Source organism: Punica granatum, chromosome 4, assembly GCF_007655135.1.
Source record: "Punica granatum isolate Tunisia-2019 chromosome 4, ASM765513v2, whole genome shotgun sequence".
Taxonomy (NCBI): domain Eukaryota; kingdom Viridiplantae; phylum Streptophyta; class Magnoliopsida; order Myrtales; family Lythraceae; genus Punica; species Punica granatum.
Window position 1 is genome coordinate 12,863,723 of NC_045130.1, and position 24,216 is coordinate 12,887,938.

General features: G+C 37.2%; 3 protein-coding genes across 8 annotated transcripts; 1 reads left to right on the forward strand and 2 right to left on the reverse strand.

The window, feature by feature from the left end:
• Window positions 1-8,939: 8,939 nt before the first annotated feature.
• LOC116203710 (arabinosyltransferase XEG113) lies at window positions 8,940-15,407 on the forward strand. Of its 3 annotated transcripts, none has more exons than XM_031535588.1 (13): window positions 8,943-9,337; window positions 9,868-10,143; window positions 10,267-10,472; window positions 11,379-11,484; window positions 11,720-11,976; window positions 12,441-12,576; window positions 12,945-13,039; window positions 13,124-13,177; window positions 13,429-13,542; window positions 13,926-14,024; window positions 14,119-14,238; window positions 14,730-14,816; window positions 14,903-15,407. In XM_031535588.1, the coding sequence occupies exons 1-13, from the start codon at window positions 9,157-9,159 to the stop codon at window positions 15,068-15,070; spliced, it is 1,899 nt and encodes a 632-aa protein (XP_031391448.1). In that variant the 5' UTR covers window positions 8,943-9,156; the 3' UTR covers window positions 15,071-15,407. The 3 variants fall into 3 exon arrangements, with proteins under 3 accessions (XP_031391449.1, XP_031391448.1, XP_031391450.1); XM_031535590.1 differs by having other exon boundaries at window positions 9,174-9,312; XM_031535589.1 differs by lacking the exon at window positions 14,903-15,407 and having other exon boundaries at window positions 8,940-9,337; window positions 14,719-14,816.
• Window positions 15,380-18,670, reverse strand: LOC116203712 (F-box protein SKIP31-like). Of its 4 annotated transcripts, none has more exons than XR_004156298.1 (10): window positions 18,466-18,670; window positions 18,153-18,362; window positions 17,976-18,049; window positions 17,623-17,698; window positions 17,305-17,415; window positions 16,860-17,034; window positions 16,630-16,748; window positions 16,421-16,481; window positions 16,026-16,332; window positions 15,380-15,772 (listed from the first exon to the last, which is right to left on the reverse strand). XR_004156298.1 is itself a non-coding variant. In XM_031535592.1 (9 exons), the coding sequence occupies exons 1-9, from the start codon at window positions 18,526-18,528 to the stop codon at window positions 16,262-16,264; spliced, it is 960 nt and encodes a 319-aa protein (XP_031391452.1). In that variant the 5' UTR covers window positions 18,529-18,670; the 3' UTR covers window positions 15,801-16,261. The 4 variants fall into 4 exon arrangements, 2 of the variants coding, with proteins under 2 accessions (XP_031391452.1, XP_031391451.1); XR_004156297.1 differs by having other exon boundaries at window positions 16,421-16,487; window positions 18,466-18,669; XM_031535592.1 differs by lacking the exon at window positions 15,380-15,772 and having other exon boundaries at window positions 15,801-16,332.
• A 3,797-nt stretch (window positions 18,671-22,467) lies between these two features.
• On the reverse strand, window positions 22,468-24,084 carry LOC116204781 (upstream activation factor subunit UAF30). Its single transcript, XM_031537065.1, has 2 exons — window positions 23,553-24,084; window positions 22,468-22,911 (listed from the first exon to the last, which is right to left on the reverse strand). The coding sequence occupies exons 1-2, from the start codon at window positions 23,772-23,774 to the stop codon at window positions 22,786-22,788; spliced, it is 348 nt and encodes a 115-aa protein (XP_031392925.1). The 5' UTR covers window positions 23,775-24,084; the 3' UTR covers window positions 22,468-22,785.
• Between the last annotated feature and the right edge of the window lie 132 nt (window positions 24,085-24,216).

The window sequence follows — 24,216 nt, forward strand, 5'->3', positions numbered from 1 at the left end:
ATTTTTTTTTTACAAATTACAACAGGTCCATCCTTGAAAAATAGCGAGTAGAGGAGATTTTCATACATGCCTCTTTTCTTTCAGTTTTTAACCTTTTTGTATTTTATTACATGCTTTTCCCTTTTTTCCTCAATTTTTAGCCTTTTTTATTTTATCAAATAATTTTCTTTTTTTCATTTTTGGGATAACAAGGGTGTAAGGGTTTAATCAACTATTCCCCATGATTCTCATTAACACCCTACAAGTACAGTAGACATATTAATTCGACCACTAAGAAGGGGTCCAATAGGAAATATTCTCTTACATGAGCGTGAAGTATACATGTTTTTCAACATTGCTTTTAACTACTTTTCCCATATTTGTACCTGTTTCTTTAAGTATTTTCTCTCATTTTCATATGCATAGAGGAGAATACATTCGTGCTATGCTTGGCAACATAAAAATTCATATCAAAATCACGTTTTTTGACTAAATGTTGATTTAAAGTAAAAAAAACATTTGTTGAAATATATAGTACATGGTTAAAAAAAGTAACAATTTATTTATAAGTTTAAAGGAAGAAAAGTGGCTAGCACTTTCTAGCAACATTTGTTGAAACATTTCTAGCAAGTACTAATTTTCTTTTCTTTTCTTACCAAAATATGTGTTCTAGCCTTCTAGGCTTATGTGAGCAGCGAGAGAGGTCATATATATGTAGTTTCTTGAGAGTTAATAATTTTTTTAAAATTATAGTGACGCATCAATTTGGTTATTTTATTTAACATTTTTATTATAATTATAGATGTTAAAAAAAATTTGAACACCATTTACTTATTTAGACTATTAAATATAAGTTCTAAAAATTATTGCATTTTAGATTTTATTATATCTATCTATATATAATAAAAATAAAATTTTGATAAACAAAAAAGAGATATTAGTTTTTATATCATGTAACATATATTAATCAACGTACCTTATAAAAAGTTCAAAAAATTTTACTAACAATTAAGAGCTTCTAATTTAGTTCTATTAGTATATGTTGAGTTTATATATTATATTGAGTATTGTATGAATTACGATTATGATATTATTAGCCAAAAAATCTTAATCCCACGGCACTGTGCGGGCACTTTGCCCTAGTCTTATTTAAAAGGGTAAATTACAAAAAAAATCCAAATTTTGTAAAATGTCTCAATTTTGTCCTAAATTTTGTTTTGTAACAAAAAAAACCATAAATTTTCTAAAATGTCTCAAAAATGACTTTCGTTATAACTTCCGTCAATTTTTGCTGCTGATGGTGGGTCCCTTTAACAGTCCACGTAGGCAAAAATTGACGGAAGTTATAACGGAGGTCATTTTTGAGATATTTTAGAAAACTTATGGTTTTTTTGTTACAAAACAAAATTTAGGACAAAACTGAGACATTTTACAAAACTTGGGTTTTTTTTGTAATTTGCCCTATTTAAAATACATCCGACTATTATTTAATTATTTCACATATCATATTCACAATAGGTATTATGTGCAAATATATAAATTTTATTTTGAAAATAATATTTCATTATATCCTTATTTTCATTTATTAATCATCTTTTACTTTTTATGTGATCTTAATTCATAGAATTCATGTTTTACACTATTTTTTTGAAATCGCTATTCAAAATCCTTATTTTCACACATAATTTTTTTTAATATGCTCGTAAATTTATATAATTAGTTGATTGTGGTAGTTTTATTTATGCTTAATTAATTTTAGAGAGTGAATAATTTTAATATCTATTTTCATATTTGTTTTTTACAGCCTCATTGTTTCCAAAAAATTTTAAGTGTAATTGTTATATATATTGATAGCATTTATTGCAGAAAGGTAGTCAATGTGTATTATTTAGTAGGTAGTTGCTTATAATAGTTAAAGTCTCTCACTATTTTAGGCTTATTAAAATGGATTAATGAATATCACCAAATAAAAATATTATCAATTAAAATTATCAAAATTTTAAAAAATAATTTATTTCCATGCATTATTACGAATAGCGATACTTTCTAATAAATTAAAAACGCATATAGTATAAAGAAATAAAAGTTTTTTTTAATGAATTTTGGGTCATTCTAACCTCTATTTCGTATTTTGTTGATTCTTATTTAGGCTTTTTCAATCCATTTTAACTTGTCATCATTTCATAAGATTTTCAATCCGAATGCAACTAATTATATTAACCCGATTTGATTAACTTTTTTAAGAATATCATATAATCACCTTTTGTAATGATTTTTCTTTTCTTTTTTTTAATTTCAATTGTAATTTGAAATAATACAATTGTGTAAAAAGTTGAAGTACAACCATCAATAATTTTGGGAACCAACTCCCTTTCATTTTATCTTGTAAAATACTTTTTCTTATCCTTTATTTGATTTGAATTTTTTTATTACAATTATTAGAGAATTCAGCTGCATTTAATAACATTTAGTACACTCCAGTTAATTTTACTATCTATAATTTATAGATATAGATGTGGCCTGGCATGAATATGTAAGGACCACTCTGCCTCCTAAACTTTAACTTAAACTTGGATTATTGAGCATATATGAAACAAGGTCAAACTTTAGTACCTAAACCCCAATATTAGATTTAGGCCAATCCTACTTTGATACCGACTGATGGACGGAAACCAAAATATATATAGACTGCATCTACGTACTTTTGAGATATGAGGTGAATAGAGCACACGTCTAGACTCTATATAACTGTAGCAAAATATCTCAAATGACCATAAACGAGATCGCAATTCTGAAAGACTTCTAACAATATAAATTACTATGAACTATATACTGAGATAGCCCTAAATGCTTATAGTTTAAAAAAAAAAAGAAAACCAATTTATCATAATCTAATTAGAATTGTTACATTACTGAATGAAATAAGATTGCTATGTTAATTCCATCTAATTAGCTTCGTCCATAGGCTATAAATAAGTCATATCCTCGGACACTGATTCTTTTTTCTTTTCTTTTCTTTTCCATTTTTTCACCTCAAATGCCTAATTTCTACTTCCAGATATGCGTCAAAGGGAATTGATAGGATGGACCCTATAATTGTTATATTACTTATAAGATTCTTTAATATTTCCATCTAAGTTTCGTCCATAGGATATGAAGCCAATGCTCGTACCTTGGATTTTTTATTTATTCACCTCAACTGCCCAGATATTTTACCCCAGAATGCCTCGAGGGAAATGATAGTACAGGACCATTCTTTTAATTAAGAGCTTGGAAAAAAAAATCTCCTCGATAATTAATATTTCATGTCGAATGTCAACTTAATTTCATTAGCAATTCTTTTTCCTAATTCATTAACAGAGTTGTTCATTCAGCATAAAGAGAGTTATCAAAGTTTCCCTAGATTAGTTCTCTTGATTTACATAAAAAAAAAACTCTACAACTTTTATGGGACAGGTAACTCCGAGAATGTGATCCATACGGATAGCCACAAAGTTTATATTTTATAAATAGTACACACTTTGATCATTTATGATGACTCCTCGAAATAAGCAAAGACTTATCGTCAAATGTCTCTTCTATTTTAAAAAAAACTACCCGGTAGCGAAGTTTATCTAGGGGATGTTTTCTCCGTTTGACTTCGGCAATTCGATCACTTGTTGATATAGATTTATATTAAAGCGGCTAGTCAACTATAAAAGCCGGCCAGATCGATCTCGAGGGGATTGCAGAAACATGGACCATGTGTGATTGGTCAGATCTTCCTCATCATCTTTACCGAATTAATATAATTCGCAATCAATCAATATAAGTTAATTCAAGCGATTCAACACTTATTTTTCTTAAGTAAAGTATCGAGTTCGAGTATTGTAAATAGAAAAAATTCTTACCGGAGAGCTTTACTCCCTTAGTGAGCCGACCCGGCTCGAACTGAATTAGTCGGGACTCGGTGGACTTCTGCATATCTGGGCATACAAAAAAAAATGGCAATCATCTTAGTTTATGTCTTGAAAGATCCCTTTTATATTACTACGAATTCGAATATGACATGCCATTTCATGTATATTAATATCATATGGGGCTGTGCCGTGCGCTGGAACACTAATAAATATCATTTATTATATAATAATAATAATAATAATAATTAATTCAATTTAAAAAGGAAAAAATTGTGGAAGAACAAAATAAAGAAATTTTTTAAAATAAGAAAATAAAATGTTGATTGTTTTCAAGAAGTTGAAATAAAATTAACATCCATTATCGACTCGTTCAGCTCTTTGAATTTGAATCTTCTTAGTGTGCATTAGCATAAGATGTTTTCTTTATATGGTTTCAATAATAAAATAAAATTGACATAATTTATTCACTTAAGTAAAGAAAAAACATTGTAATGGTGTTTGATAACTACTAAATTTAATAAGTGTTTAAAAGTTAGTACAAGTTAATTAATTAAGGAATTGAATGGAAAGAGAATAATAAGGATGAGAAAATTTTCATGAGTGTTTAAGTGCACCAATAATAAAAAGTAACTCATTTTATCAAGTGAATTCCAGTCTCCTTTTCATTGAACGATTAATTACATAGAGCTGAGGGTTTTACGTAGCAAACAAGTCTTCACTCGCAAGATTTATATATTATAGTTGATAATTGATAAAGAGGGTATCACCGTAAAATATGGAAAATCCCTAATCATTTAATTGATGAAGTAAAAATATTAACAATTTTTGTTAATCATAATATTTGATAATAATTTCATTAAATAAGTGTTCAAAAACAAATTTTAAGTTTGTTATGAGGAAATTCGAATGGAAGGAAGAGTGGGAGTCCGAAGATGATAGAGTGTTTAACCTAATGATCAAGTGGAAAACCAGTTTTCCGTTTAAATGAACTTTTGTTATAATTTATTTGTATTATATTCAATGAATATTTTTGTATATATATATATATGTGTGTGTGTGTGTATTATACATTATATATAAAAACGGAGACAGTGAGTTAGCACGCCATGTAGGGCGGAGTAACATTTACACCGAGTAACATTTCGTTTGACAAGTAATAGAGAAGTGATCACTAGTGGCTCAATATAGCATGTTGTCGGAAAATTCTATGACGGTACGTACTCATGTATTTGAAGGCTGAGATGTAATTTTGGAATTTCAAAAATAAAACTTCAAAATATTTCAATAGTTGAGATTTTCTGTATGGTACATATACCTCTAATTGCATGTATTGTAGACTAATCCCATGTCACCTCACCTATGAAAGTCGAAAGGACAAACGACTAAGGCTAAATATCTATATTTATGACCAGCTAAATGTGATTATTAACCGGGCGGGTCCGAGTACCACCGGCCGATCTCTGACTTTTTCGGTTCAATTTTTCTTACCCCTAAAACCTGCCCAAAATGACCATTAGATTTTTCGGGTTCTGTTTTTTCAGTTCAGTTAGGTTCAAATTTTTTCGATTTTTCAGACTATGCTTCATTTGGTTTATTAGTATGATTTTAAAATCACACTTTAACTTAATTCTACCCACAATAAAATAAAATAATTCATACAAAGTCAAACGGTGACCCCATTTATACCTTTTTTTTCCACAACAAAACAAAATAACTCATACAAAATCAAAAAGTGGGCTTCATACATAACCGTTTATACAACTCTTTTTCAAAATCAATATCTAATTTTAAAATGTTACTTACAAATCAAACGGAGCAATTACTTACTTCCCTAGTTTATAGGTGGCAAAGCTGCACTTAAATTCCACCTGTAGAGGGGAATGCGCTTAAATTATGAAAAGGAATTATATACTATAAGTTGGGAATATTGATTCAGTCAAAGAAAACAAAGTTGGGATTGAGTTAGTACTTTCTGTTGTGGAGGTAATCGATATATTGAACAAGTTAACTTATTTACAAAAAGTGAAAGTTGAAAAGTCTTATATATAGCTCTAAAGAAAAATAAAAATTCACCATTTCACTCTCGCACATCTCAAGAATAATGTAAAATATATAAACACCATCAAAGATGGCATATCATAATGATACACGTCCTCACCTAATAATTAAAATATTTCAGATTCAATATTTAGTGGGACTACCATGCTCTTTTATTAGATGTTTAGAATTATCATTTCATTGTACTAGTTTATGAGTCACTTTTAATTGAAAAAAATAAAATATCTAAACACCTATAAAGGTAATTGTCCTCAAATCTATACTCTATATAAAAAAAATGTGAACTCAATAATGTATTTTTACACATAGGGACTCCAATTGATCCTCTTCTCTCTAATTGTGCCCCCACTATTTGAATGAATCCTACCAATTGTGTTTCGTTATTCCAAAATTACTTTTGCTCCTCTCCGACGACATCCTAAACTACGTGTCCAATATAAGATTCATGATAGCATTTTTTTTTTGTCAATTTAAACATGCATGATAATTGGGGGCAGAAAAGGAGTACCAATATTTGAGATGGAGGAAGTATAAAAAAATCTCAACTCATAGAAGAGGAAATCAAACCTTACATCTGGTTCAAGGACCAAAGAGAGATCAAAGTCGATGCATGAGATCAATGTAGCTACATATGAAGCCCAGGCATCCTTTGTTTATTTTGATATATTTATTTGTGGTTTCATATAAAATGGCATCCTCACTCAGTGTAAGTGCAGCCTGGAAGTGCAAGAGAGTTGCTCGTGGCTAGGGAAGTTGATCATTCAAAGGAGACAATGACTGCCAACCAATTTCAAGCCCAAGCACGAAGGAGATCAACCATGAAAAAGGTGGATGCAAGCAAAAAAATAGGACTGTAGTCATCTCAAAGGAGTTCAACTGGAAAATAGCGGCTCCACTTCTTTATTTTTGCTTTGATTAGCATTAAGTGTGAAATTGTATTTAGTTTGCTCAAAATTACTCTGTGTTTGGTTTGTGTTTTGAGCTGCATATAAGGATGTGGATCAACTTTCTTTTGTTGTGCTGAAGTTGAACTTCCTGAAGCACTGGTATGAACTTCCTGCAGCATTATGAGTTATAATGAATATCTGCATAGTTTTTTGTTGTATTTTGAGCTGTGAAAAAGAATTTCCTGTAACATTAGTATGAACTTCCCTTAGCATTATATGTGAACATCCTGCAGCATTATGCAAATTCAATATTTAGTACCCTCCAATTGACATTATTTAATCTTATTATGATTATATTTCATCTATGTTTGGCCATTATTTCATCCTATGATCATGTCTCATCTTATGAGCAGAAGATTAACAACTATGGCCATAAAAGATTAACCTTGTATTTCATTATCAAGAAGGGAGTCGAGTGCATATATACTCATATAAAACAAGATATCCAAAACTAACAGAAAACAAGCTTACCGCATCTACAAATGAAACCATATCACGCCTTATTATTTCATAAGTCATCATACTAAATTTACACCCCAGCCACATCCCAAACAAGATTCCGATCATAATAGAGAGGCAAATTGCATTCACAACTACCATAACATCACAAGAATGCCTTTTTCGGTGCTTTAACTCCTCCTCCAATTCTTTAATCTTTAATTTCATATACTTTATTTCTCATTTAGACGAGGAAACTTCTTCTTAAGCAATTTCTGAGATTGATTTCTGCTAAATAGCTTCAAATGGATGGTCAATCCACCTAAAATAGCCACACTCTCCATTTTCCCGGTACGTTGGCATCCAACGAATCTTCTACATGGGTTGTTTGTTGTGCATGATATCTTTTGTTGAACTCGCAATCCACAGCTACATAAGTGCGTGTTGCTCCCATAAAAGATTGAAGATACTTTCACAAGCAGATGCCTCTACTCTTCCATGGTTTCCTCTGGAAGCTTGCTTTCTTATTCCTCATCGAATGATAGCTTCCATATAGCTTCCATGCCAGTAATCAAAGAACTTTCAATAAGCAGGAGAGGATTTAAGGGTTTCAATTGCTTTGTTCCAATTTGGGGATTTTGGAAGTTTACAAAATTTAGGGTTCTTACTCTCAATTGGGTAATAAGCGGGAACTAAGTTTTTCGTGGTTTTTATTGGGGTTAATGTCGAATCGGGTAAAATGATATTAAGTAAATGGGTATGGTGATATCAGGTTGGGTTGATAAGGGATGCCATGTAAGCGAAAATGGATCAGATGTCACGGATCTCACAGCGTTTTATTCGAGTCAACAACTCCGTCAAGGTCCGTAATAGAAAGGACCAAAACTATTACATTTTCAAATGCTTTAGGATTGCTTTTTGTAAAGTAAAATTTATAGGACTCAAGTTTAATAAACAAAATTATAGGACCATCCCTGCCTTTTTCCCCGATTTGAAACAAATATAAAATTTGTGATTCTTTAAGGGAAAAAAAAGTAGATATAATGGATCTAAGAACAAAATATAAACTCATGATTTTACAATTATATCCCCAATTTTCTATTGTGTAATTGATTGATATGACAAGCACGTTTTGGTTTTCTTGTATTCGACTTCGTACGATTTTCTATCTCATTTCATCTACCAAATATACATATACATATAGATTTTCATTACAATTTTATTCTTATCTCGATTGATTTTTTTTTATCACAAATACTATTTCATCGAACATAACAGAACAATCTCCTCCACTTTGCTAAATAATGCCAAAACATCTTCTGATGTTTATTTAAGTCAATCAATACCAAAAAAAGGATTCTTACAGCCAGGAAAAAGAAAAATAAAAAGTATGATACAGTTACGCACGTCCTGATAATCAAGAGGTTTCAGATTTAATATTCAATAAGATAATTTCTGTCCTTTTATTAATTGTAAAAGTTTATATTTTGTTGTTTAGGCCTAGGTACGTTGTTTATAATTGGAAAAACAAAAACAAAAGGGAAAGGAAAATGAACAGGAAATGGGAAGTGATTAATTAATATAATATTTTAGAGAGAGAGAAAGTCAGACAACTATGGCGGTTGACCTGGCGAGCCTGGGCTGGTCTAGTGAGCTATTCACTGATCTGTACTTCTTCCCCGCTGAGAGGAGGAGAAGGAGAAGGAGAAGGAGAAGAAGAAGGAGTGAACGAATCCTCCATTTCGTTCTCCGTTGTTAGGGTCTCTTGGGTTTCTTCTTCTTGGATGGCGAATTCGATGGATCAGTGAGTTCTGGTTCAGAGCTTGGAGAGGGAAATGACGCTGAAGGACACCTTCCAGGAGGTGGCCAGCTCGAAGCCGCTGTTCTTGACGATATACACGACTGTCATCGTCGGCATCGTCGTCTCCTCCTTCTACGTCTTCTCCGCCGTCTACTCTGCCGAGGACTCCTCCCCTAACTCCACCACCTGGGTCTCCTCTCCTCCTTCTCTCTCCCGTAACCCCCCCCCCCCTCTCTCTCTCTCTCTCTCTCTCTCTCTGCTCTTTCTTTATTTGGCTTGGCTAAAAGTTCCGGCAAATTCCTATAAATGTGTTTCATCTGTATATCGAATTTTGAGAGGAACTAATTTCGGGTTCTTTTTTAATTCCAAAAGGAGTTTTGTAGCTTCTTCGTGATTGATTTTTGTGCTTTCTGAATAATGGTTGCGGCATGGTTATGAAACTATTCGACAATTTGGCTTATCAAGAACTGGAAAGATTGCTTCAATTTATGTTGCTTGCTGCAGTTTTTCGTTGCTAGAATTTCTGGATGTTCCTATGTTTAGATCAATCTTCTGCTTTCGGTCGATTACTATCATTGGAGTAAAACCTGAAGACTATCCTGCGAATTGCGAAATGAATCTTCTTTCGAATATCTTGCATGTGTCCTGTAGGCGAGAAAAGCTGTAACTTTGGAAATCGTTTACTCTGTTCATGGAGCAAATGCTGGCTCTTGTCTGCTGTCTCCATGTGACTTTGTTTCTGCAGATGCAGACTTTCATCAGGTATCCAATTCTTCACCACTTGCAACAGCGGTTGCCGTTCCACCTCCTTTGGGGCGACCCGTTAGACCCATATGGGGGGTTCCTCCGCGAAATAAGAAAATGCCTCCCTTGAAGACATTCCGCTTGACCAAAGAATTGGTTCAGGAAAGGGCTGTAGATAACGTCATTATAGTGACTTTTGGTAACTTTGCTTTCATGGATTTCATCCTCACTTGGGTGAAACACTTGACAGACTTGGGTGTTTACAATCTTCTTGTTGGTAGGCAATCTCACTGCTTCATCAGAGACATACTAGTGATTTTTTCATTTCTTGAATTTGTAATAGCTGGTTCACTCATTGCCTGAGCTTCTCTTAGTTGGGTAACTTAAATTGTTATCGCAGGTGCAATGGACACAAAGCTTTTGGAGGCTTTGTATTGGAAAGGCGTTCCAGCTTTTGACATGGAAAGCCACATGAGCACGGTAGATGTCGGCTGGGGTTCACCAACATTTCACAAAATGGGGAGAGAAAAAGTTCTTCTCATAGATGCGATCCTACCTTTTGGTGTTGAATTATTGATGTGCGATACCGATATGGTTTGGCTAAAGGTATTTTATTATTTTTTCTAAGCAGTTTTCGTGCGAGATTTGAGTCCCTCTTGTCTAGTTCATTCTATTACTTTGCGTCTTCTGCTGTCTCGGTGGTGAATGTCAACGTTTTAAGTCTTTCACCATCGCATTAGTCAATTTCAAGGACAGGGAAATAGTGTAGTAGTACATATGGAAAGCACCTGGGTATCATATGATTGGTCAACTGCATGTTGTTGAGTTGTTTTTTTTCTTCTGATTTCCCCTTGGTTACGTTTGAATTGGTTTTGGCATCCCCTTGGTGCTTATCTGGGATATATTTATCTTTACCATTTAAAAGATGAACAAAATATAAATTACTGTAAGGCTGGTCATGGTGTATGAAGCTGAACACAGCGTTTTTGAAACAGTTTGATCAATTTATGTAGCTGAGACAAAAATGCATTATTCGCATCTGATTAGCAGCGAATTGACAAATACGTGAGCAGAGTTATGAGGAGTAGTTGAATAGATTCAAGGTTTATTCATATGATGAGCAAAAGTTGTGGCTTTTTTATGTGCTAAATACTGTCCAATGGAATTTGATGAAAAGTGAGTTAATTCAAGTTGAAGGTTCCAATGGCATTAGTCAAAGACCCAAAAATATGATGAACTGGTCCAAATGGACTATTTTCTAAAACTCTTAGAGAAGATTTAGCTTTGCATTAACTGGAACATTACTGGACGATTCATGTGTCTGCTCTGGTGGATTCTTAAAATCATAAGTAGAAAGACATAAATTTTGTAGACCTGTTAAATGGTTACTAATATATGGGCTTTATTCTATTTGAATCCATTAACACAAGAAACAGGTTTTACTCTTGCTGTATCACAAGGTTTTAGGCTTTAAAATTTCCTTGACTTTGCCTCATATTCTTTGTCAAACAGAATCCCCTTCCATATCTTGCTCGATACCCTGAAGCTGATGTGTTAACTTCAAGTGATCAAGTTGTTCCAACAGTCATTGATGATAGTTTGGATATCTGGCAACAAGGTGATGATAGTCTGTTGTGTGTCTCACATTTTCATCAAGACCTGCAAGATCCATCTTCTCCGGTTGTCTCGTATACCTTATGAGGAGAAGTTCATTAGACTACAAAATATTTACAGCTTGCTGAATAATATTTGCAGCTTTCTGATTAGTACTAATATCTTTATATATAAATGCCAAGTAAAAGTGGTGCTTGGGGATTGCCTTACAGAAGACAAGTTCTCTTCATTGTTTTCAGTGGGTGCTGCTTACAACATTGGAATTTTTCACTGGCGTCCAACGGAGTCAGCAAAAAAGCTGGCTAGAGAATGGAAAGAAATGCTTTTGGCTGATGAAAAGATATGGGATCAAAATGGATTCAATGATATAGTTCGTAAGCAATTAGGACCTTCTGTTGATGAGGACAGTGGATTGGTTTATGCTTTTGATGGTAATCTTAAGCTAGGAATATTGCCTGCAAGCATCTTTTGCAGCGGCCACACCTATTTTGTCCAGGTGAAGGATCTCTCTCTCTCTCTCTCTCTCTCTCTCTCATCCCTCTCCTTTTTGGGGTTGGTGGATATGGCTGGGCTGGGGCTGGGCGCTTTGTTCAAAGTTGCAGCATTACCTTTTCAATTTGCCTGTTACTGGTACTAAAATACATTAGTTCTTGTGGTTTCCCTGTAGTGAGTAAGTGCTGAGGTAATAAAATTTAATACAATTAAGACTTAGAAGTCGGGCAGACATTGGCTAGGGGGACAAGCGAGGAAGAATAAGGGTTACAGATCTATACGGACCAATTAAGTAAAAGATCCATGATGTCCCTCCACTGTTTCTTGTCTTTCCTCCTTTTTGTTCAATCATTTTTCATCCTAAATTATTCTTAAGCATTTTGTATATAGAGATTTGTTAAGCTCCATCTAGGAATAGAGCATAAAATGTTTATGTTAACATTCTCTTAATCATTTGCATATGCGCAGGCCATGTATCAACAACTAAGACTAGAGCCTTATGCTGTGCATACCACCTTCCAGTATGCTGGCACTGAAGGGAAGCGTCACCGTCTGCGTGAAGGCATGGTATTTTATGATCCTCCGGAATATTTTGATGTACCAGGTAAATCATTGTCTGATACCAAGGATCTGGCTGATTTTAGAAAATAGAGAGAAGTTTCGTACTTCTTCATTTTTCTAGTTTTTCAAAGGAAAGATGTAAAGAATGCCAGATCGTGTTTACTGAAAGATATTATTTTTCCTGAACAATATTAAAGTGTAAATTTGACCTGTTATTCCCGTATCATAATCGATTCTTAGAAAGAGAAACCGCTTGGTGTGTGGGGGGAACATAACTCTGTGCATCCACTAGCCTACATATACTGTATCTATGCATAGATGCACCATGGTGGCTCTTTTCTTACTATGGTGGCATTTGGATTGAATATAAATAATTTCTCATAGTTAAAGCTATTTCATGAAACTCCGCAGGTGGTTTCTTGTCGTTCAAGCCTTCCATTCCAAAGAGTTTGTTATTTGACGGGGAGCACAATATTCAGTCCCATTTCACTCTGATAAACTACCAAGTATACATTTAGAAACCCAATCCTGATATGTTTTCCCATTTGTTGAACTTAAGATTGTGCTGATTCAGTAAATTGTTTATTCAGATGAAGCAAATAAGGACAGCTTTAGCTATTGCTACGGTCTTAGACCGAACGCTGGTGAGAATACCTTTAGTCCTTTGACATTTTTCTTCTAGGTGGTCTTTTTGCTATATATATTGATGTTTACAGGCACACAAATACTCGTAAAACATTAAGATGTATACCATGCAATCTCTGTGCCGGTTGAGAATATAATTGTCCGGTGAATTGTTAGATTGATGAGAATTTCCGGCCAGTTTAGCCCTTACTTTAAATGCATATGAAGAATATAGTCATGTGGCTTTCTTAATCTCTTGCATTTATTTCAGGTTATGCCTCCTCTATGGTGCAGAATGGACCGACTATGGTTCCCTCATCCTGGTGTTCTTGAGGGTTCTTTAACTAGGCAACCTTTCCTTTGCCCTCTTGACCATGTATTTGAGGTACAATAATTTTCGAGTTTGAAGTAATCACTAGGATCTGTTTCCCCATTAAGCAAGATCAGCCACACACGCACACACGCACACATAAACACAAACACCCAACCCCCCCCCCCCACCCCCCCCAACATACCTTGATGAGTGGCTTTCCTTTTAATGAGAATCACCACTAATCCCCACTCAAAAAAAAAAAAAAAAAAAACAGCCACACCTTCTCTTGATTCACTCATGGTGTTTGATGTATACCATGCAATCGTTGTAGGCCAGGAAAACCTTCAACTTATCCATCTATCCCCAAACACTTCTCTTTTATGCAAGTGTGAGCTCGTTTATTGCTTTTCTAAAGTTGGCTTCTTAATGAGCATCTGTAATTTACTTAATTGCAGATCAACATAATGTTGAAAGAACTACCAGAGGATGAATTTGGCCCGCGGATTGGTATTAGAGAGTACTCTTTCCTTGACAATCCACTGATGCCCAAACAGGTAATCTAAAGGCACCCTCCTATTGAACATTCACTACAAAATTTCATCGTCAAATCACACTACGATAATTGCTTATCTTGCCTAAACTTCTCAGGTGAAAGATTCCTGGCTCGATGTTCAATTATGTCAAGTAGGAAGCAAAGATTGTCAATTATCAAACAGCACAAATTCCAAAGGAGTTCTCAGACTTCCAAAACATAGCAATGAAGAGACGGTACGTGTACCCCTTCTAGTCCTTTCAGAAAATTCTTGACCATTACACGAGTAATTTTTACATATATATATATATATATATATATATCGCACAAATATGATTTGGTAGTCAAAGTGACTGTTTATTTGCAGCAGGACATTTTTTAGATAGATACGAGCAACAAGAATCAAATATTTTATCCATAACTACTTTGATTGATAACTCATTCCTTTTCTGCAACTAATTCTCATTTTTTAGTTATAGCAAAAGCCACAATCAGATTAGGCCCATGAATCTCTTGATTTTTAACTTTAAATTCCCCTTCCCCCCCCCCCCCCCCCCCCCCCCCCCCCCCTATTGTGCTCATTTCCTTCATGCCCCTTGTCAGTTTTTGATTCTACAAACGGAACTAAATTGCCCAGATCAATGGAAACTCGGCTAACCGCTACATCATATGATATTCTTTAAATGGTGACTCTCTTTGTACATCTTTCTAACTAGCAATCAAACAGTTGAAGGGGGTGTTCTCTAATTTCAAAGACATCAGAGTGATTCAGTTCTCCTCGATGCAAGATGCTTTCTTGGGTTTCACAGACCAGGTATGCTAATACTTCATCCCACCATTTCTCATCTAGATATTAACCCTGACTCAGTTATTAAATTGAAATGTGTATCACGTTATCAGGCTAGGGAAGATAGATTCAGAAACCGAATGAAGCGTTATGTGGGGATATGGTGCTGCACAGCAGATCACGATCCGGGGCACATATACTACGATATGTATTGGGACGAGAAACCCAATTGGAAACCCGTTCCCCCGCAAACTGCAGAAGAAGATCACCCTCCTTTGTGAGAGCCTCTTACCACGGTAAGAAAATCCATTGCCCTGCTTAGAAAAGAAGATACACCTAGTTGGGGACTATCGGGTTCCATTCAGGCGATCTATATGCACATACATAGAAGAAAGGAATGAAATATAACTGTATCCTCAGGAATAGTTCATTCAGCTTCTTAAGAGACAAGGTACGCAGTTTTCCCTTTTATTATTTTTATCCTTTCCTTTGTATGTGTAGGAGAAAGAGGTTCACTTGTAATCAGTCCCAATATTATTATTGCTCGCACTCGAAGAAACTCAATGTGAATTGTGAACTGGGACGAAAGATAATAAACTTGCTGATCTATTCAAATTCCATTCTTAAATATCTGTAATTGAAGCACCGATTCCTCTAATTTTTCAGTGAGTTTGTTAAATTCTGAGTGATGAGGATCTCTGGTTTGCAGTGAGTTCTTCAATTCCGATCCTACCCATTAAAAATGTAGTCAAGGAACGTTTCCAACGACAATTGTGACAATTACATGACAGCTGCCCTATCGCTTTATTTAAGAGGCTGCCCCAACTCTTCACTTCAGATGCTTGCCATTAGCTTTTTTTCGATAATGAGCGATGTCCAGGCTTCTCCAACTGATCCCCACGGCCCTTCGCTTTAAACACTGTGGTCGACAATATATACCTTGCTCTCCACTTAAGGGAACAGATATTGTAGTCAATATATTTCTGGCAAGAAGCAGAATAGAATCATATATGTTATCTTGAAATTAATATTTAATATAAAGAAGCCATGGCGCATAACTCAGCCCCAACCTCAAGTACAGAAATATCTTAATTCGAAATAGTAAAGGAAAACCAGATTATAACAGAAATTAATTACTTAAAAAAAAAAGGGAAATTGTGAAACAAATTATTCTATATCCCATGAGGAAACGTCACAAGTTTGAAAGGAAAACTTATAGAAGCATCCCCTACATACCATGACTGATGTTTCGAGTCAACCATCGGTTCTAAATCCCCCCAGGCAATGAGAAACATCCTATCAACCTTCTAGGCATGAGAGTGCCGAGCGCATCATTAGGTCATCCAACATCAAGCATCAACGGTTAAACGGAACATGAACTTCGCTTGCTTGAGAGTTCAGATGTCACATTCCAAACATTTCTCGTTGCTTCCAATCTCCCATTTCCAACATGCTTCATCCACTTGGAAGAATCAGCAAAACCTCAGGACGGCATCCAACTCCTTTTCATCAGTGCAGTTGTATCCCAAGAGATATGCTCGTGCTGTGAGATTAATAAAATAGTAAGAGGAATGAAAATTTGAAAAGAACACCAGGGGAGGTGGTTGAGGGGGGTGGGGAAGTTGATTTACCGAAACGACCAGATCCCATGAAGGGCTCAGCTTCGTCTGTCACACCACCTGTTTGCTGATCCTGAAACTACCACGTTTAAAAGGAATTAACTACTTAGCGAAAAGACCCAGAATTTTGCCAATATAGTTGATAACGAGACTTCTCGTTCAAAAATATAGTTGATAACTTGATATCATAACAGAAGCAACTAAGTACATGTTGTACTCACGTTATCTGGTTCCATTTCAGCAGGTGATAGTAATCGGTCAAAACAGTGACCCGATATAGTACAGACCAACAGCTCATTGGCAGGATCCATAACAAGTTCTCTGCATGTTTCATCACATACTGCAATAAAGGAGAGCAAAACATACTTCCTCTTAATACTAAAGTCATTCTTGCCAATGAAGAAAAGGGACATTGACCAAAACTTATTTTAGTAAGCCAAAGATGTTGTACCATGAACATGTCCAGTCTTCTCACATACATACACGTCTCCAATTCGGTTGTAAGAGCATGTTTCACCAGAACAAGCATGATTTAAGACCACTTTATCAGTGAAACCTTTGCTGGTTTTCCACATAGAGACCTGATCTGCCACGGTCTTGTCTAGGATTATCCTGTCATCATTTACCTTTCCCAGAAAATACAAGGAATTAGAAAGTCCTACTTGTAAGTACCAACAATTTAATGTCTAAGGAAAACTCAGATTCAAACAAGAAGCTACCCCTCACCCCAAAATAAAAAAAGAAAAAGAAACAAAAACTTGCAGCTCCCACCATTATATTTGCAAGAAAATATAAAGCAAACCAAAAACACTAACACCAAAGCTGGGATCATCAAATGGTTTGTTTCCCACTAGAAAATAACGCAGTAGTTTCAATACGCCCGAGTAAGCTGCTACCTGCGAAGGAAGGGGCGCTTGGCTCCTCTTTGCCGCCTGCATTTGAATGTAGTACTCCTTAAACTCGGACTGGCAGTTCCTCACAAGTTCTATCATGTCTTCTTCATCGCGCTGCAAAAAAGTTCATTTATGCAAGAGAGGGTTAGTACCACAGTTGGATCTGATTGCACATGAGAAAAATGCAGGAAGAGCTCATTTTCTTCCCACGAGTTTTATGACTTAGGTAGAATCTATTTGCAGAGAGATTGAAAGAGAGTCAGGATTCCCTTATCTAATGAGAGAGAGAAGACAATTAAACAAATCAAAACATGAAAGTACCTGAATGTATAGCTTCTTCCATGCACATTGTCGCATCTTATTTTCCGAGGATAATAGACCCCACCGAATACAATAGCTGCAAAGATGACATTACCAAGAACGGAAATGAATTCTATATATGCATACAAAATTGCAAGAACAGGAACTATAGGGTCACACCGCATTGAAGAAGATGAATACTAATATCTGATGGATTCGAAATGGTGACGAGAAACTAATATATACAGATATCATAAAAAACGTTCATCCGATAGGCATAATTTCTTTTCTTTTCTTTTCTTTTTCCCGGTTTCAAAAGGAAATTTGTCTTGGGTTAAAATATTCATGGGGGAAAAGAAGAAGGAAAAACTCACAGGCGACGCCATAGGGATTCATCAGATGCTGCAGAATTCAGGAATTTGCAGACCATCGAGCACGACATAAGATCCTAAAACCAATCATACCACATCGAAATCATCCGACTTACTTATCGCCAAAAATCAACAGAATAACATCGAAAAAATGAAAATTTGCAGGGATATTATTCAGACCTCAGAAGGAAGGAATTTGAGGATGTGAGGGAAGAGTTCAGGAGGCAATTTGCTAAAGACCCCAGAATCTATCCTCTTCGGCACCACCGTCCGGTTCCTGCTGCTGTTGCTCTCGTCGTTGTCTGCACTGCTGCCGGCACCATTTCCTCCTCCTCCTCCTAATCCTAAGCGAGGCCGTTTCGCTTCCGGCTCATCTGCTTCTCCAGCATCCTGCGACGGAACGAAACAATCAAGCCACAGCTGTAATTTCCGCGGGGACGATCGACAGGATTTTAATCAGAGAGGTGAGAAATTCCGAAATTCGGAGGAATACCTCCGAGAGGATCTCGGATTCGAGGAACTGAGCCAAGCTCTCTTCATCGTTGCTCAGCATCATCGCCGGGAACTCGCGATCCTATGGGCCGTTAGTTACCGATCCGACGGCGGCCGCTTTGCCGGAGATTGGTCGGTCACGAATTGACCGATGCATACACGGAGAGACGAGAGAGAGACAGCAATCGCCATTGACGCTAGGGAGGAATCTCCATTCTCTGGCTCAGAGATGGCAAACGGGATTGGGCCAAGCCCATTAAGAAACCAGTCCAGCCCATTAAGCCCGTTATCGCTAACACAGATGTTACTCCCCTTGTGGATGGGCTAGGCCTAAATGATGAGTGGGCCTCACGAGGCCCAATTATGTTTCCTTCTCTATCTCTTGACCCGGTCACCGACTCGGCAACGTCGGTTTTCTTCATCCTATATACATGCCTGATCTCGTGATGACATGAAAGTTCTCTGCTCTCTCTCGATCATCACAGCTCGTCACTGCCGCCAGCCGCTCTCTTCATGGTTTTCTTGAAATTGTCCCTCCCCGGTCTGCATTGTCTTTGCGATCACTTGTTCCTGTTAGTGTTAGTGTCATAAAGCTCGACAAGGAGAACAATTTTCCGTCGCTTGACTTATAGACTTGACACCAATTTCAGCCAGTTAATGAGCTTTGTAAATGGTTCTGGGGGCAATCGTCCGGTCAGAAGCTCAAATTCTTTCTCTGTTTTTTTAATCCGTTTGACCGATTTGGTTTGGTTTTACTTTTTCTTTTTTTCCGTGATTAGTGTTGGATTTAAGCTTAGTTTGGGAATGCCAATGGAAAATATCAAAATAAATTTATTTAAAGTATTTGTTGATTTTATAATAAGGCAAAGTGCTTGAAAGATATTGATTTTTGAAGTTTAAATAGATGATTAATTAATTAGTACTTATACAGAGTAAATAAACGTGTTTAAAAAAAATCGCCTTTACAACTGACGAATTTCTTGATGTCAGTATCTCCAACAAAAGCTCTATTGCTCTACTTTTGCTTTCGCTACTTTTGCATAAAAGACAGTGGAAAGGTGCTTGTGGAATCTCCCACTGAGTTTTGAGCATACTGTTATTCTTTGCATATATGATAGCGATGAATTCTAAGTTTTGTATTGCTTTTCGGGATTGTGCAGCGTGTCAAATTTTTCAAGTGAAAGATGTATAATGGGATCGGATTGCTGATCCCCAGAGGGTCCGGGACAAGCAGTTACCGTTCAGGATATTAATTTCACATGAAAAAGATGAATAAATATTCATTAGTTTATATGAGACTTTGGTACTAAGACTTATCAACTTAAGTTTTTTTAAAAAAATTGGTCCGATTCTGTATACGTCCATGGAAATTCAATATGATATCGGAGTCTAAATTAGGCGTATGCGCGCGTGTGCACCTCATACCACGCCAGGCCCAATATGTCCGAGTGCAGCTAGGAGTGCGCCTCATATTAGTCCTCTCTCGCCCAAGCACGGAAGATGAGCTCAACTTGAGGTCAATTGTTTAGGGCGGATGTTTAAGGGCACGTGACAACGTGTAGGTAGAAATAGACCACACGTTGCACGTGAGGGCAGGTGTTGATGATATTAATCCCGCATTGAAAAAATGAATTAATATTTATTGGTTTATATGAAACTTGGTACTAAAACTTATCAGCTTGAGTTTTTAAGTGGAAATGAGCCCGAACCCTTATAAGTCAAACGGAAATTCAATATGAATGAAAAAATAACAATGGGAGCCAGATTACGCGTGTGCATGCCAACTCGCGTGTGCGCAACCACACCACGCCAGGCCTAATATGTTTGAGTGCAGTCAAAAGTGCGCATCGTATTAGTCCCCTTCGCCCGAGCGTGAAAGATTGGGAGCCCAGGTTATACGCATACGAGCCAACGCGCGTGTGTGCACTCACACAATGCTAAGCCCAATATGTTCGAGTACAGCCAAGAATGTACCTCATATTAATCCCCCTTCGCTTGAACACGCAAGATTGACAGCCCAGGTTACATGTATGCGCGCCAATGCGCATGTGCACACCCACACCACGCTAGGCCCAATACGTTCGAATGCAGTCAAGAGTGTACCTCGTATTAATCCCCCTCGCACACGGAAGATGAGCATGTTACACGTAAGAGCAGGTGTTGGGAATTATAAAATCTCACATGGAAAAAATGAATAGGCCCGAATCTGTATAAACCCAATGGATTAAAAAGTCAATTTGATAAGTCTTGGTATCCAAACCTCATAAAATGCAATTAATATTAATTCCTTATTTTCAGGTGGGATTAATACCCTCAACATACATTCAGAAGAACAAATTCCTCTTGAAGCCGAGGAATGGGAGGGTTGCTGTTGAGCCCACCAAGGGGTTCAAGAAAGATCCGGGCACAGCTGGAGTCTCTCGTGAGCCCAAAGGAGATACTTGAGCACGATCGGAAGGGGCAGTTTGAGCTCAAGCTCGTTTTGGTCAAGGAAAAGCTCGCTTTGCTCAAGGACTAGCTCATTGATCAAGGATACACCGGAAGCTGAAATTGCTGGGAAGCTCGAAGGGGTTTGGCGGGCACTAGAAGCGATTGAGGGTCTTGAAGGATCCAGCAGCAGGACTATATCTGACAGAAGGTGATCTTTCTTTGTTTTTTGTTTTTTGTTTTTTTTCATTAGCACACAACATAAAACAGTGTCAGCATAACATGAAAATTGTCGTTGCATAGTGCTTTAATGTTTGTTGGTCTCTCTTTCAGGGTGTCCGATACTCAGACGCACTGATTTGCTACTATAAAGGAGAAGCAGATGGAATTATTGCGGGCTGCTCTTGGCATAGGCCCTTGCAAAACCAAACTAGGAACAGGTGCAAGAGGATCCTGCAAGAGCCCGAAGAAGCAGACACCAACATTGGAGATGGGAACATGCGTTCTTGGATAGGGAGTATAGCAGGAAGAAGCAGGATGAGAAGTCAAAATCTGGAAAAGATGATGGAAGAAACAATGTGAAGAACAGGAAGGCAGATGGCCAAGATTTATGCACGAGTAGTTCAGAGAGTGATGCAGATGCTGAGAGTAGTGGATTAAGGCACAAGAAATCAAACAAGCAAAGAAGTTGGAAATATGATTCTGAAGAATCTGATTCCAGTACAGATCATAAGGAGGCTGACGGATACAATAACTCAAAGATGCACAAGAAAAGCGAAATTGAGAGTCCATGCCGCAGTGAAGCCGAATCCGCTCTACCCAAAACGAGTTGCTAGCTGGGCTAACGATGGTGGGATCTCTTTTGTTTTTTTTTTTTTTTTTTAATTGTTGTTAGCTTATTATTCATAGTTGTTTTGCCTTGGCAAGAGCATGTCAATTTATTTGGATTCAATTTTGTGGTTCCTAATATATTCAAGAGGACTATTCTGGTATTCCCTTCCTGATCATGGTGCAGACGCGTGGTGGTTTGCCGTTAATGGCGTACTCATCTTTTGGATCATTTTTTGAAAAGCTTCAAGGTGCTTGTCGGGAATTTCTTCCTTGGATGGTTTTTAGAGATTTTAATGTGATCGAGGAAAATTGTGGAATCTGGAATACTGATGACAGCAATCCAGCGGGAAATGTCTGAATTCAAGATGCTGCTGGAGCCTGGAGCATGTAGAATTGCAAGGACACCAGTCGGAGTGACTGAACCATCTAACGGTGACCATCGCACTCCACTTAATAAAAACGGACACCAAATATGAATTTCGAAAGCTCCTATGATTTTTCACTTCACAAGACCATGAAACCGCAGCAACTTCACGACTGTTACTGCCAAAAAATCATCCCTTTCTGACCTGAACTTGAGTTACTAATCGATTCAGATCGCAATTTCTTGACTGCAGTCTTCCATTCCAAGCAGGGAAAAAACTATTTACAAACCAAAAAGAATAAACTCCATCTTGGACTGAAAAACAAAGTCACCTAGAAGGCTCGGGATGCAAAGTGACCGATAATACTGAGCACATATAAAGCTTTGAGATGGTAAGGTTTGAACATTTCAAGAGTCGATTATCAGTTCACAGACAATATCAAGACAGCTGAATGCTAGAGCAAACTGGCAGAAGAGAGTTGTAGCAATTTCTCTCATTGCTTCTAAAGTTAACAGTCTTCCTTGATAGGTAGATAAGTAAAAGCACCAAATACAGCCCCTTAGAAATCAAAGCACATTCCTATACATCAATTCCGATTTTACACCAGATGAACAAGGGATGAAACAAGAAGCAGTACCCAGATTTTCCCTAGACGAAAGACTCGAGCTAGTCATAAATTTCAGAGGCTGAGGCAGAGGTTAATTGGATTTGATGAAGTGGGCAGAGAGCAGCTTAACTATCTCGGTCAGCCCAACCGATTCTTTCCCACCAAATATGGTCTTCAACGTCTCATCACAGCGGATTTCCTTTTTGTTTGTTGGATTCTGCAATATGATTCAGAGCAATGTCAAGCAAACAGAGCGCTAAGAATATATACTTTTACCGAAGTGAGAACTTTTGATCAGATCAGCCTGTACCACCACTTTCTGTATCTAAGGGCTCAATTTCTTTTACATAACTGATTTTTTTCAGGGGGGAAATTGTCGATGGTGAATGCACTTTCCTGCAGAGAACTTGATTACTTCGTACATCATTCTGCAACATCGGAATTGATTTCTCGTGTTTTACCTCCCAGAACTCGCCAACCTAAAGTCGCTGCCACCACCACTTATATCAATGGAAGGCCAACCATAGCAGTTACGGCATACGCCGAAGGTAGCAGCCGCAAAATGATGCCATCATGCGGTTAGCCACATGCTGACCTCGTAAATTAATGGAAGTTTAAACCAAATGAAGAATGACACAAATTTTCTAGTTGGACGAAGAGGAATCCGTCGAATAAATAGTATTCTTCCAAGCAGCAAAGCTACAAAATGCCGAAAAACTCATTCTTGGAGAACCAAGTACTCCGAAACATTACAATTACTGACGGCTAGATAAGCAATCCATTGATCGAAATGCCATGACCGAATAGTTACACTTCAGTGTTGGAGAAACGGAGAGAGAGAGAGAGAGAGAGAGAGACCTGGAGGTTGTGGAGTTTGGCATGTTCCCAGACCTTCTTGACGGCGGCAGAGCGGGTGGCTTCGGGGACCCCGAGGAACTTGCTGAGCTGAGGGGACACGGGCACCAACTTCTGAAGGCCGCCACTCGAGCGACCAGTAGCCTTCCCACCGGCAGCGGATGAGGCTGACTTGGCCGCGGCCATCAACCCCCCGCTGCATCGCCCCAGAATCCCCGACGCCATGAGGCTTTCTCACTTCGCAGTGTCAAAAACCCTAGGGAGGAGACGCTTTCACAATCTCCGGGGCAGGAACCAATGGGCGAAATAATATACGGAAGAACAGACCGGTGACTGGTGACTGACTGTCGAGGTGCAGTAATCAAAGGGTAATGTTTGAATCACTGATTTTCCCGGGTTTGATCACTTGCCTCCTTAAAATATTTACAGATGGGGAAATTCTAATATGAATGACACGGAGCCTCTCACCGTTGGACGTTATAGTAGGCTGCAGTATCCTAATAGGAAGATTTGTGTTACGACGATACAGAGTCATTAACAAATAAATGAAGAGAGAACGTGCCAGATCTGGGTCGTGTCCAAACACCGGCCAACATCATCCAATCCCATTAAGGTTAGTAAAGGTCCCCTTTGGAGGTTTTCGGACCACTTGAAAAGGGAGAGGAAA

Bases quoted from the DNA above. Each gene is read 5' to 3' on its own strand.
- LOC116204781 (XM_031537065.1), bottom strand. From the start codon at position 23,774: ATGGCGTCGGGGATTCTGGGGCGATGCAGCGGGGGGTTGATGGCCGCG. The intron at 22,912-23,552 runs GTCTCTCTCTCT...ATCATATTGCAG, and splicing joins CCAAACTCCACAACCTCCAG to AATCCAACAAACAAAAAGGA.
- LOC116203710 (XM_031535588.1), top strand. From the start codon at position 9,157: ATGACGCTGAAGGACACCTTCCAGGAGGTGGCCAGCTCGAAGCCGCTG. The intron at 11,485-11,719 runs GTGATGATAGTC...CATTGTTTTCAG, and splicing joins TTTGGATATCTGGCAACAAG to TGGGTGCTGCTTACAACATT. The intron at 11,977-12,440 runs GTGAAGGATCTC...GCATATGCGCAG, and splicing joins GCCACACCTATTTTGTCCAG to GCCATGTATCAACAACTAAG.
- LOC116203712 (XM_031535591.1), bottom strand. From the start codon at position 18,528: ATGATGCTGAGCAACGATGAAGAGAGCTTGGCTCAGTTCCTCGAATCC. The intron at 17,699-17,975 runs GTGAGTTTTTCC...TCATCTTTGCAG, and splicing joins GAATCCCTATGGCGTCGCCT to CTATTGTATTCGGTGGGGTC. The intron at 16,749-16,859 runs GTACAACATCTT...CCTTTATTGCAG, and splicing joins GAAGACTGGACATGTTCATG to TATGTGATGAAACATGCAGA.